Below are 13,854 nucleotides of genomic sequence, written 5' to 3'. Positions count from 1 at the left end.
TCCTCTTTCCAGTGGAGACACTCAGTGTGTACACAGGGTTGATTTGAAACACGCCACACCCACCACCTGGATTGTAGCAGACTGGTTCATCAGTCTGAGTAGCTGCAGCAGAATTAATGGGAGAGTCGAAGCCAAGTAGGAGAATTGTTAACAGTTTAATAAATGTGTTAAAGCTATCTCCAAGTCTGAACCTTCCTTTGTCAGAGTGCATATCAAGGAAGCAGCTTATGCTACGTCAAGAGCATAACAAAACAGAAGTAACAGTCAAATTCAATTAAGTAGGGCAGCACGGTGGCCTAGTGGTTAGCACAACTGCCTCACAGCGCTGAGGTCCCAGGTTCGATCCCGGCTCTGGGTCACTGTCTGTGTGGAGTTTGCACATTCTCCCCGTGTCTGCGTGGGTTTCGCCCCCACAACCCAAAAATGTGCAGAGTAGGTGGATTGGCCACGCTAAATTGCCCCTTAATTGGAAAAAATAATTGGGTAATCTAAATTTATATATTTTTTTAAATTCAATTATGTAGTGTAAATAAATCTTTAGCTTTGTTCAATATAAAAGGTGGTTGTGGTCCTTTTTGAACACTATGCCAATCATCATGGGATCTGAACCACACAAAGAACACTACATGGTACCGGAAGACCCCCCCCCCCCCCCCCCCCCCCCCCAACCACCACCACTAACTGTCGCCCTCTCTGAAGCACTGTCTTCTGAATCCTCACCACCTTACTCGCCCTTACAGACGGCAAAATCAACCGAATCTACCCCCATAAAAACCGCCTCCGGCCAAAAGACCGGCAAGCACTGGAATAAATAAAAAAACACGGCAAGATATTCATCTTTACCGCCTGCACCCGACCTGCCAATGTTAGGGGGAGGCTGTTCCACCTCAACAAATCTGCCTTAACCCTACACACCAGGCTCGTAAAATTCAATTTATGGAGCTGGGCCCAGTCCTGAGGCATCCTCCGATACCTGAAGTGAGTAGCCGCCACATGAAACAGCAATCCCCCCATGCCAGGTCCCACCCCTGCAGAGGAAATCAAAAAACACTTCTGTAAATTCAATTTGTATCCCGAAAAAGCCCCAAATTACTTGAGCAATACTCCTTACCATGGGATCCGGATGAGAAATATACAACAAAGACTTCTGGTGATGCCATGAGCTGAGCAGTCGCACGAAAGGTGGATCTTGCATGAGAAACTTTTAACTCCAGCAAATGGCACCAAAAATATTTACAAGCCCAGCCTAACCAACCAACAACAGCACCAACAAGAAAAAAATAGGAAAAAGTCAGCCACTCAGTCGAAAAGCCAGCAAACGCAAGAGGAGGGGAACCTCAGACTCGGAGCTGTAGCCACACCAGATGGCATGGAACCAGGAAGGGCTTGCACCACAGAGCTTACAGCACAGACCCGGGTGATGATGGACCAGCTTACAGGCTTCATCATCTCTGAGGTCGAAAGACACAGGGAGGAGCTGAGAAGAGATCTCCTGGCAGCCGTCAGGAGATCTGGGAGTTTGCACATTCTCCTCGTTGGTTTCCTCCGGGTGCTCTGGTTTGCTCCCACAGTCCAAAGATGGGTAGGTTAGTCGGATTGGCTATGCAAAACTATCCCTTCGTGTCCAAAGGTTAGATGGGGTTACAAGATGACAGGGATAGGGCTTGGTTAGAGTACTGTTCCAGAGGGCCGTGCAGATGCAATGGGCTGAATGGCCTCCTTCTGCACTGTAGGCCATGATTCTATGATAGCTGTGGAAGTTGTGACGGCCGCCATGAGGGAAGCAATGGCCAAGATGGAGCAGAGGCTTGAGACCCAGGAGGTAACAGCAAGCGACCTCAAAGGCCACCAAGGACCAAGGGGACCAGATCACGGCACTCAAAGCCGAGGTGGCGAGCCCAGAGGGGGCTAAGACCCAGAAGGGGCTAAGAGTAAAAATCAAGACAACCAAGAGAACAGATCGCATTGACAGAACCTAATAATCATAGGGCTGGGAAGGAACGGAGGGGAGGAACCTCATGCAGTATATAGCAACGATGCTCTGGAAACTGTTTAGGGAGGAGGGTTTCGGCAAGCCTCTGGAGGTAGACACGCCCACTGGTCACTTTGGCAGCAGCTCAAATGGGGGAGTCACCACGGGCAATAATCATGATGTTCCACAAGTAGCAGAACAAAGAGTTGATCCTGAGGTGGGCGAAGGGGGCGCGAGGGTGCAAGTGGGAAGGACGTTCCATCCGCTTGTACCAAGACATTGGGACAGACCTGGGCAAGCGTTGGGCTGAATTCAACAGTGCCAAACCCACACTCTACAAACACAAGGTAGCTTGCCATGCTCTACACTGCCAAGCTATGGGTTACTCACCAGGGAAAGGAATACTATTGCGACGCTCCAGAGGAAGCCAACAAGTTTGTCCAAAAGAATGGTCTGGGAAAACAGGGATAGAGGGATAGATCACAATGGCCAGAGGTGAGAGGGACATGACCGAACACAGGAAAAGGTGAGAGGGTCATGGCCGAACACAGGAAAAGGTGAGAGGGTCATGGCCGAACACAGGAAAAGGTGAGAGGGTCATGGCCGAACACAGGAAAAGGTGAGAGGGTCATGGCCGAACACAGGAAAAGGTGAGAGGGTCATGGCCGAACACAGGAAAAGGTGAGAGGGTCATGGCCGAACACAGGAAAAGGTGAGAGGGTCATGGCCGAACACAGGAAAAGGTGAGAGGGTCATGGCCGAACACAGGAAAAGGTGAGAGGGTCATGGCCGAACACAGGAAAAGGTGAGAGGGTCATGGCCGAACACAGGAAAAGGTGAGAGGGTCATGGCCGAACACAGGGAAAGGTGAGAGGGTCATGGCCGAACACAGGAAAAGGTGAGAGGGTCATGGCCGAACACAGGAAAAGGTGAGAGGGTCATGGCCGAACACAGGAAAAGGTGCGGAGAAAGTGTGTGCGGTTGGGGGGGGGGGGGGGGCAGGCAACGGGGACGGGGGTTAAATAGGGCAATCCGATCAATATGGGAGCTGCTACATTATCGAATAAGCTGGTGTATGGGAGTACAATGAAGGAGGAGGCCATGGCGCGCCTCCCCAGAGAGAAGGACTGCCTTGTAGAATTTAAGGGGAAAGACATAAATTCGGGAAAAAAAACAAAAGGCAAAAAAGAGGAGGGGCGGGTTGTAGAGAAGGGGGTAAAGCTAAGGGGAGAGTGAGGGACTAGGAAGGGGAAGCTGGGGGGGGGGGAGCACAGGGACAGGGGGTACAGAGGGAGAAACAGAGGGGGGTATGGGGAAGGGGAAGGGAAAGCGTTGGTTGCAACCGATAACACGTGGAGATAGTGAAAAAGAGGAAGCAGTTGGTGGCCATTTCAAATGGCACATAAGCAAGGGCAGGCCTGATCGGACAGGGCCAGGCCCACAAGGTGAGTATGGTTGACCCCACAGGAGGGCGGGGAGGTGGCAGCCTCCCTCCCCCCCATCTAGATAGTAACATGGAATGTGAGAGGTTTCAATGGGCTGGGGAAGAGATCCAGAGTCCCCGCCCATCTCAAGAGTCTGAAGGTGGATGTAGCCTTCCTACAGGAGACACACCTAAGAGAGAGAGACCGATAGTGGGTAAGGAAGGGCTGGGTGGGACAAATGTTTCTCTCAAAGTTTCAACACTAGGACAAGGGGGGTGGCCATACTTAATCAACAGGACAGTTTCAGTTACGTCATAGGGCACAGTGACAGATCCAGGGGCCCCGCTATCCTTGATAAATATATCAGCCCAAAATTGGGCTGACGTAGAGTTCGTTAAGAAAACAATGGCTGGACCTACACACCAACTGACTGATCATGGTGGGGGGGGGGGGGGGGGGGGGGGGGGAATCCAACCCCAGGATATGTAACATTGTGTTATAGGAACAAAGGAATGTAGGACATAGGAATTAGGAGCACATGCAGACAATTCAGCCCTTCGAGCCATGGAATCAGATCATGGCTGATCTCTTCCTGGTCTCAAATCCAGCTCCCCACCTGGTGCCCACATCCCTTTAACCCATTTTTAAAATCTGAAATCTATCTATCTTCTTCTTGAAAGCATTTAATGCTTCAGACTCCATCGCACTATGGGGCAGCCAGTTCCACAAATTCACATCCTCTACGAGAAGTAGTTCCTCCTCATCTCTGTTCTAAATCTCCTGATTCTCAACCTATATCGGTGACCTCTTGTTCCAGATTGCCCCACAAGGAGGAACATTTGGTCTACGTTTACTTTATTAATCCCTTTCAGTTTTTTATATGACTCGATCAGATCCTTTCTCATCCTTCCACACTCCAGTGGGTATAAGCCCAAACTGTTTAATCTCTGCTCATACGTCCATCCCTTCATCACTGGAATCAAGGTATGGCACGAGAATTGAACGCCTTTTTGGAGCAGATGGGGGTTTGACCCATGGAGGTTTCACCAGCCAAGAGAAAAAGACTTCCCCTTCTTCTCCCACATGCCTGAGGCCTACTTATGGATAGACTTTTTGTGGTAGGGAACAAGGTGCTTCCAGGGGTAACAAAGGCGGAATACTCTGCAATTGTAATCTCCGACCACCCGCCACACTACACAGATGTGTGGTTGGAGAAGGGCTGGGCCCAACGCCCCCATGGAGGCTGGATGCAGCTCTCCACGCCGATAAGGAATTCTGTACTAAAATATCCCATTGCCATTGACAATTTTCTAACCTGCAACCAGAATGGGGAGGTCTCACTCTCCTCAAACTGGGAGGCACTGAATGCGCTGATCAAGGGTGAAACCATAGCCCAAATGGGCCCCTAGAGACAGGAAAGAAAGGGCAGTCAAGCAGCGGCTGATTGACTCCATAGTGGAAGTGGATCGGCGGTACTCCACGGCCCCAACTGTGAAAGTGCTGGTGGAGAGGAAAAAGCCGCAAATGGAATTTCATTTGCTCTCCACACGGAAGGCAGGCCACCAACTCCACCAGGCATGGGGGGCCTTTTACAAACATGGAGACAAGGCCAGTCGCATCTCACATTTGAGAAAATAGATGGACACGAAAGAGATAGCTCAAGTTAGGAACAGGAAAAGGTAGGATGACAGCAGACCCAAACAACGTCACAAGGCCTTTCCGAACGTCTACCAAGGACTATATACCTCCTCGCCCCTGGAGGAGGACTCCGAGATGGAACAGTTCCTTGGCAGACTGGAAATACCGGTGGTGGGGGAGGGCAGGAAACACTGCTGGAGCTGGGCGAAATCATGAAGTGTGTCAACTTCATGCAGGGAAAGCGCCAGGTCCAGGTGGGCTCCCGTTAGACTTTTACATAAAATTCTCGCCAGCGCTGGCCCCCCACTTGCGGGAGATGTTCAACGACTCAATGTCGAAGGGGGCCCTATCGCTCACACTGGCCTAGGCCTCGATCTCATTGATCCCAAAAAAAGGACAAAAAAAGACCCAACAGAGTGTGGATCATACAGACCCATTTATCTCTTAAATACTGATGCGAAAGTCCTAGCGAAAGCGCTGGCGAGGCAACTCCCCAGTTGCCTGCCAGAAGTGATCCCGGAAGATCCCGGAAGGGTAGACAACGAACAGCGAACATCAGGCACCGGCTGGATGTAATAATGACCCCATCCGGGAATAGGACACCAGAGGTGATCGTCTCCCTGGACTCTGAGAAAACCTTCGATCGAATAGAATGGAGGTTGAGTAGAATGGAGGTATCTCATTGAGATGCGAGAATGGCTTGGGTTCGGAGCAGGGTTCACCAGGTGGGCGAAGCTTCTGTACAGCATCTCCATGGCGAGCGAGCAGACAAACACCAGCTCTGAGTACTTTAAGCTGCATAGGGAAACGAGGCAGGGGTGCCATCTATCCCCGCTCCATTTGCCCTGGCAATCGAGCTGCTGGCATTCCCCCTTAGATCGCAAATTGGTGGACTGGCATTCGGAGAGAGGGCAGAGAGTAGAGTCTTGCTCTTTGTGAATGACCTGCCACTCTATGTGGCCAACCCCCGAGCCAGCATGGGAAAGTTAATCAGACACCTTGGGTAGTTCAGCGCCTTCTCAAGTTACAAACTCAACCTGGGAAAGAGGATAATCTTCCTGGCAAGCCCCCCGAGAGATGAATGGAGCTGGAGGAACCGCTGTTTAAAGTAACCCAGACCAAGTTCAGATACCTGGCGATCCACAAATGGAACCTCTCCAGCCTGGTGGAGGAGGTGAAGAGGGAGCTGAAAAGATGGGACTCACTTCATCTTTTGCTGGCCGGAAAGGTACAGACAGTCAAAATGATCGTGTTGCCTCGGTTCCTCCTTGTGTTGAGATCACTTCCAACCTTCATCCCCAAATCATTCACACAGGGTCGACAACTTAATCATGGCCTTCGTCTGGGGGGGGGGGGGGGGGGGGGGGTGGAAGACTTCCTATGGTACACAAGTCTATTTTACAGCGAGGGTGGCACGTGGGAGGCCTGGCCCTACTGAACTTCCTATTTTACCACTGGCCAGCAAATTTGGAGAGGTTGAGGGGGTGTCTAAGACAGCCTGAGGCAGGCTGGGTCCGAATGGAAGAGGCCTCCTGCAAGGAGACGTCTCTCTGAGCGCTGGCCACCGCACCACTCCCAGCAACCCCCCCCCCCCCCCCCCCCCCCCCCCCACACACACACACACACACACACTCCAGGAGCCCAAACGTGGTAGCCACCCGAAGGACATACAACCAATTTAGGTGCCATTTTGAACTTGGCGAGATGTCCACAGAGGCCCTTATCTGCAACAATCACAGGTTCACACCAGTGAGGATAGATGCCACATTTGGGACGTAGAGGGAGGACGGAGGGACACTGAGAGTAGAGGACATGTATGTGGATGACAGACTGGCGACCCTGGGGGAACTCACAGAGAGGCTCCAACTCCAGAAAGGGAACAGGCTCAGGTACCTGCAGCTGCATGACTTTTTCCGCAAGAAGACAAAAACGTTCCCTTAGAGACCCGGTCACACACTTCTGAACACAATGATAGGGCTGGACTGGTTAGGAGATGACAAGTGTGGCGACATCGACGGAGGACTTCAAGAAAAGGTCAGGACCAGATGAAAATGGGCGAAGGAAAAGGGCATGGAGAAAGGGAGAGGACTCTGGATCAAGACGCTGCACAGAGTCAACTCCACCTCCTCATGCGCCGGGCTAAGCCTGGTGCAGCTCAAGATGCTGCACATTTACTTATCATTTTTCTATTCTACTTCACTGGGAACAGTTGAAACTGAGCATCAGGGAATAATTGCATCACTATGGATCCACAGCAGCTTTGAACGTTTGAAGCACCCAGAAGTGATTATTCACAGAGGCTGTTTCGTTCTCAAAATGAAGCTGGTTTGTCACTTGTGCACCATACTCCCCAAGGAGGCAGATGAATTTCTTGTGTTTCTTTCCAATCCAAGCGCACCTCACCAAGACACGGATGTACAGGTTCTTCCCAGAGGTGGGAGATAAGTGCGAGTGGTGGCAGGGGGGGTCACGTCAACCACACCCAAATGTTCTGGTCCTGCCCCAGACTCGGAGTTCAGGATAGCCTTCTTCAAAGCTATGTACAAGATGGTGGGGGTCGAGATGGAGCCGTGCCAACCTTTGGCAGTCTTCAGGGTGTCAGAACACCCAAAGCTGTGGACAGGGAAGGGGTCAGACGCTCAGGCTTTTGCCTCACTGATCATCAGGCGGAAACTTTTGCTAGGTTGGAAATTGGCAGCACCACCCAGGGCCTCGGAATGGCTCTCCGATCTGGGGGGGGGGGGGGGGGGGGGGGGGGGGGTTGCGCGGAAAGCTGAGGAAGGTGGGTGAACAGAGAAGGAGTGGGGAGGAGGGCCACCCACAGATCATACTGCATCTGTAGTTCCTCTCTGCTGACAAAAGCTCCGGAGTGGGATCCTCCGTATACTTCCCATCAACTTCCAAGATTTCATCCACCAGCCGCTGCCGCTCCTATCTTGCCTCCCTATCCACCTGCACCTTATATGAGATGATCTCGCCCCTTACCGCCACCTTCTTCACCTCCCAAACCACCGACGATGAGACCTTCCCATTCTTATTGAACCCCTCATATTCCTCAATCAGCTTTCCCGTCCTCAAACAAAAAACCTGGATCTGCAGCAGCCCCACATCCAAACTCCACACTGGCCTCTGTGCAGGCTTCCTCTCCAGGACATATCCACCAAATGCAGATCATGATCCAAAATTACAATCGCTGAGTATTCCACTTCCCTCACCCTCGACATCAACAACCTCCCCATAATGAAGAAGTCAAGAATACACTTTACAGACTGGGTTAAAACAAAGCCCTCATGACTGTTGTCTGAATATGCTTCCTGCTTAGCACCCATTGGAATAACAGTGGTATTGAAAGCAACTGAAGGGATTCATTACAGAACATATACAGAACTAATATTCAATAAGGAAATGAAGAATATAAGCAAAGAATTAAAATAATAAAACATGCTACTCACTCCCATGTCAATGACAAGACGTGCTTCTGCTATAGCTTGAGTAAAAGCATTTGGATCAGTACAGCCACTTCCCACATGGAAACTGCGAAAGAAAACAGAGGTTACATTGGGCCCAAACATTGCGTATAATTAAATGCATCATTCAGCTAGTTTCTGTGTGAAGACGTTAACCAGATTTACGCCAAAACTGGCATTAAGTGACAAAATTCGTGGCATCAACTCACTTAGATCTCTTTTTCACTATCCCTCTTAAACTGAAGACAGCAAGAGGTAAATCTTCGCTGTCACAGCCAGATCCAACATCTTAGACTGGATGACTCCTATTTTTTGACTCAGTATTCACATTTCTCCTATGCCTGTATGAAGTGTCATGGGATGTAAAAATTCCATGTAAAAGTTTGAAATAGCAGAGCAACATAGGACAAGGAATAGGCCATTCAACATTTTGAGCTTGCTCCATATTCAATGAGATCATGGCTGATTAGTGTTCGTAGTCTATTTACCCACCTTATCCAGATCCATTAATAATCGGGACAAGCAAATAAATGGGCAAAACCAAGATAAAAGAACTAGTTATATACTTTGGGTAAAAGTCAGTCAATCATATCGCTCCTGTGAAGATGCATGACATGGGCACTGAAATAGTCGTCAGCTACATTTTGCCACGTTTCAAAGTAAATGATAAGTTGAATTGGAGGGGGGGTGTTGAGAGTGACATGTGTTGGCTAACGGACATGATTTAACTATTTCAGAAAGTTAAAATCGTTTTCAATAGATTCCACAATCATGAAACATCTCAAGATGGCTCTAGTTGAGCCATTCTCCGATAATAATAATAATCTTTATTAATGTCACAAGTAGGCTTACATTAACACTGCAATGAAGTTACTGTGAAAAGCCCTTAGTTGCCACCTTCCGGCGCCTGTTCGGGTACACTGAGGAAGAATTCAGAATGTCTAATTCACCTAACAAGCATGTCTTTCAGGACTTGGAGGAAACCGGAGCACCCGGAGGAAACCCACGCAGACACAGGGAGAGTGTGCAGACACAGACAGTGACCCAAGCCGGGAATTGAACCTGGGATCCTGGCACTGTGAAGCAACAGTGCTAACCACTGCGCTGCCGTGTCACCCATCTCTTTGGACTCTTCCCCCAGTATTGTTGTCGTGGAAACTTAGATTCATTAAGGGTACAGAGATTGTTGAACAAAGCAAGAAGGGTATTTGATGAACAGATCTTTTGTAATTAAATCTGTTCTGGCCAGACAATCTGAGTAGTTCCAGCATAATTTGTTTCCAATTAGCATCTCCAGTTTTTATGGGAGAGAGTTCCACATTTTCCACAAAGAAGCATCTTCCACAGTCTCTCATGAGTAGTCTAACTGACATTTTAAGATAATGTCTCCTTGTCACCACAGCGGAGAAATTTCGTGTTGTCTGCTTTTCCATTCCATTCCAAACTACAATTCCTTGTCTTCTACCACTGAATCACGTGATCTGGATCGTGATCTGGTCAATAATTTGCCTTTGATTCCGTGAGCTAAAAGTTTTTTGTAAAACTTCAATTTAATCATCATCAATTACAACACAATGATGTGTAGGTATATACAACCTGGCAAGACAGAGTTCAACAAGTGTTTTCCTACCTAACTCCAATGATGTCCATATTCAAAGCCTTTGCACTCTCCATCAAGATTTTGCATTCATTCATAGGAGCTCCAAACTTTTCGCCCAGGGGAAAAGAAGATTTCAAATCATCTGCAGCAATACGCAAAACCATTCTAGGTAAAAAGAAGGAACAAACTTTGTATTTTTATATCACCTTTCTTGTCCTCCAGTTACCCTGAAGCATATCATATGAATTATTTCTGAAGTTACTGTTGTAATTATTGGATGTGGCATCCAATGCATATATATGCAGCAAATCAACTCTGTTGGGGATGGGGTAGCTTCATATGGTGCACTTTTGCTGAAGACTCAATACCAATTCCTGAGAGGCGGCTTCTACCACAAGTGAGGGGGTGTCGTTGTGTGTTTATTTCAATGTTGGAGTTTGTTACCAAGCCGCTATAGCCACTGATCATTGCGGAGCACACCAGCCTACTGTGATAATGATGCCATTTCCCTCTATCGTCAGCTAATGTCGACCAGATGTGAATAGCAATATTTCGGGCCTTTGCATCATGCTTGCAAGCATCCATGAAGTGGAGCTTGACATCCTCCTGGTCTTCTGGCTCCAGTTATCTTGCCGTAGAGCAAATCTTTGGATCCGTCTTCCACCCTGTGAACGTGCCTGAGCCAGCAAAGTCTAATAATTGATAATAATTTTTATTATTGGCATAAGAAGGCTTACGTTAACACTGCAATGAAGCTACTGTGAAAAGCCCCATGTCGCCACATTCCAGAGCCTGTTCGGGTACACAGAGGGAGAATTTGTAATGTCCAATTCACCTTACAGCACGTCTTTCAGGACTTGTGGGAGGAAACCGGAGCACCCGGAGGAAACCCATGCAATGGAGAGAGCGTGCAGACTCTGCACAGACAGTGACCCAAGCGGAAATCGGACCCGGGACCCAGGCGCTGTGAAGCGACAGTGCTAACCACTGTGCTACTGTGCTGCCCTGGTGATGGTAGGACCATGTTGATCCCATCATAGGTAGCACATAGTTTTCTATAGTCACAGGCAGATTGGGTTTCTTTTTTTTATTCGTCATGGGATGTGAGCATCACTGGGTGGGCCAGAATTTATTGTCCATCCCTGAGGACATTTCAGAGTCAACCACATTGCTTTAGATCTGGAGTTACATGTAGGTCAGACCAGGTAAGGACAACTAATTTCCTGTATATTCTATGTTCCCTGCAGGACATTAGTGACCCAGGTTTTTTTTACGACAATCAACAATGGTTTAATTGTCACCTTTTAGGCTTTTAATTCCAGATTTTTTTATTGTATTCAAATTTCACCATCTACCATGGCATGATTCGAACCCGGGTCCCCATGATTCTGGGTCTCTGGATTACTTGGCAGCACGGTAGCACAGTGGTTAGCACAAATGCTTCATAGCTCCAGGGTCCCAGGTTCGATTCCCGGCTTGGGTCACTGTCTGTCTGGAGTCTGCACGGTCTCCCCGTGTGTGCATGGGTTTCCTCCGGGTGCTCCGGTTTCCACCCACAGTCCATAGATGTGCAGGTTAGGTGGATTGGCCATGCTAAATTGCCCTTAGTATCTAAATTGCCCTTAGTGTTAGGTGGGGTTACTGGGTTATGGGGATAGGGTGGAGGTATGGGCTTGGGTAGGGTGCTCTTTCCAAGAGCCGGTGCAGACTCGATGGGCTGAATGGCCTCCTTCTGCACTGTAAATTCTATATCTATGTCTATGTCTATGATAATACCACTACACCACTGCCTCCCCTTGACATAGGTTGATTCGGTGATCATTAATGCAGTATCTTGATGTCCTATTCATGAATTTCTTGGATACTTTCGAGTTTTGATCATCAGGTAGGCTTGGATTTCAGCTTCAATGACAGATATCATCTCTGCTAGGTAAGTCTCAAATCCGTCTTTGTTGCAGGTTCCACCTTTATCAAATGTTGCTGCTGCTGTGTCATAAATGATTGAACTCGGTTCAGGGGCTGGTTTAGCTGACCGGGTTAAATCGCTGGCTTTTAAAGCAGACCAGCAGCACGGTTCGATTCCCGTACCAGCCTCCCCGGACAGGCGCCGGAATGTGGTGACTAGGGGCTTTTCACAGTAACTTCATTGAAGCCTACTCGTGACAATAAGCGATTTTCATTTTCATTTCATTTTCATGTGGTGAACTTGTGGCTTCACAGCGCCAGGGTCCCAGGTTCTATTCCCCATTGGGTCACACTCTGTGTGGAGTTTGCACGTTCTCCCCGTGTCTGCGTGGGTTTCCTCCGGGTGCTCCGGTTTCCTCTCACAGTCCAAAGATGCGCAGGTTAGGTGGATTGGCCACGCTAAATTTCCCTTAGTGTCCAAACAAAAAGGTTAGGACAGGTTATCGGGTTATGGGGATAGCGTGGGAGTGAAGGCTTAAGTGGGTCGATGCAGACTCGATGGGCCGAATGGCCTCCTTCTGCACTGTATGTTCTATGTATCTATGAGGCAGCTGGATATTGTGATCAAGTCACTGTTGTCACTCTGACTTTGGGTCAGTTAACCAACGGAGCTCACTGGTTGCTCGTTACCGTGGTGAAAGGTTGGCCATGATTTGGATTTGGTGAGAGACAAACATGGAACAGGTTTTCTGATGCAGGCCACTGGTTATTGGCCTCAGGGAGGTCAGCAGTTTCGATCCTAACAGAAGCAATAAGTAGGGGATCGGAAGGTGTGGGGGTTGTGATATCGAAGTGAATCAAGACACGCAGTTGCTCTCAGTACTTTTGTGGAATCAGAAAGACCATTCCAATCGTTACCAGCTTCTTGATATTGGATTTTGAACATTTTGGCACTGATTCCTGATCAGAATACATTGGGCAGAGCAATGCCATTGCCAGCTTGCCCATATGTCCCTCCATTTGTTTTTCAAGTCACTCAGCGACAAGATCCAGTTCTCCCAGCCAGGAACTGACTGAACAACTCCTGTTCCAGTGGTAATTTTAAGGATACAGAATACTTCCAAATGCTGCACACCCACTGTAGTGATCTCTAAATATGTTAATACATGATTAGTTAATGTGCAGTCAGTACAGACAGATGATCACTAGATGGCAACACCAACAGGAACTATATAAGGACTTCCCCGCTCTTTCGTAGGTTAGTGTGTGTGTAGTGCAGCTAGAGTAAAGACGTGACCAGATCAGAGTGTAGTGTATTATCATAATTGTTAGTTTGATCTAATCTTAGTTAATTATCTTTCTAGTCAAAGTATTAAAGTAAAGAACTCACAAGTATATTATTTTGTTACTCAATAAATAATTTGTCATCAACTGGAAGACTTTGACTGTTTATCATCAAGTTTAATACAACTCGGCAAAACAAATGAGTGATATTTATATTGCATTTCTGTAATATAACACCCACTTCCTTGATGCCGCCACAGTTGGTCTGAGTCTTTTTGTTGACTTTAGTTGAGTAATGCACTAAATAGAGAATTAAAACTACAAGTAAAAACTGAACGTGTTAAGATAGGGCTGTTTCCGGCACTTAAATTTCATGCAGTCTACTCACTTGGCAGCAGGATGATTCTTTGCAACTTTAGGTAGTTCATCTTCATTATCATAGGTCATTGTCTGAACCCCACGACTGGCAGCATATTTAATATGAGAGCTCTCCTTGCAGGGATTTGCATAAATGATTCTCTCTGCAGCGACACCAATGTCTCGAATCAATGCAATCTCGTTCTG

The 13,854-nt window shown here is 48.1% G+C and overlaps 1 protein-coding gene across 1 annotated transcript in view; it reads right to left on the bottom strand.

Annotated features, from left to right (window-relative positions):
- Positions 1–13,854, bottom strand: part of LOC119966050 (antizyme inhibitor 2-like) — a 78,551-nt gene that overhangs the window by 46,208 nt on the left and 18,489 nt on the right. The window contains exons 4-6 of the mRNA XM_038797214.1: positions 13,679–13,851; positions 10,132–10,266; positions 8,487–8,568 (exon numbers count right to left, since the gene is read on the bottom strand). Of these exons, the coding sequence (XP_038653142.1) occupies positions 8,487–8,568; positions 10,132–10,266; positions 13,679–13,851 (390 nt within the window). The remainder of the gene's footprint in view (positions 1–8,486; positions 8,569–10,131; positions 10,267–13,678; positions 13,852–13,854) is intronic.

This window comes from Scyliorhinus canicula, chromosome 5 (genome assembly GCF_902713615.1).
Source record: "Scyliorhinus canicula chromosome 5, sScyCan1.1, whole genome shotgun sequence".
Classification (NCBI taxonomy): domain Eukaryota; kingdom Metazoa; phylum Chordata; class Chondrichthyes; order Carcharhiniformes; family Scyliorhinidae; genus Scyliorhinus; species Scyliorhinus canicula.
Note: the sequence above shows the minus strand (reverse complement) of the source record. Positions and strands in the feature narration are given on the sequence as shown.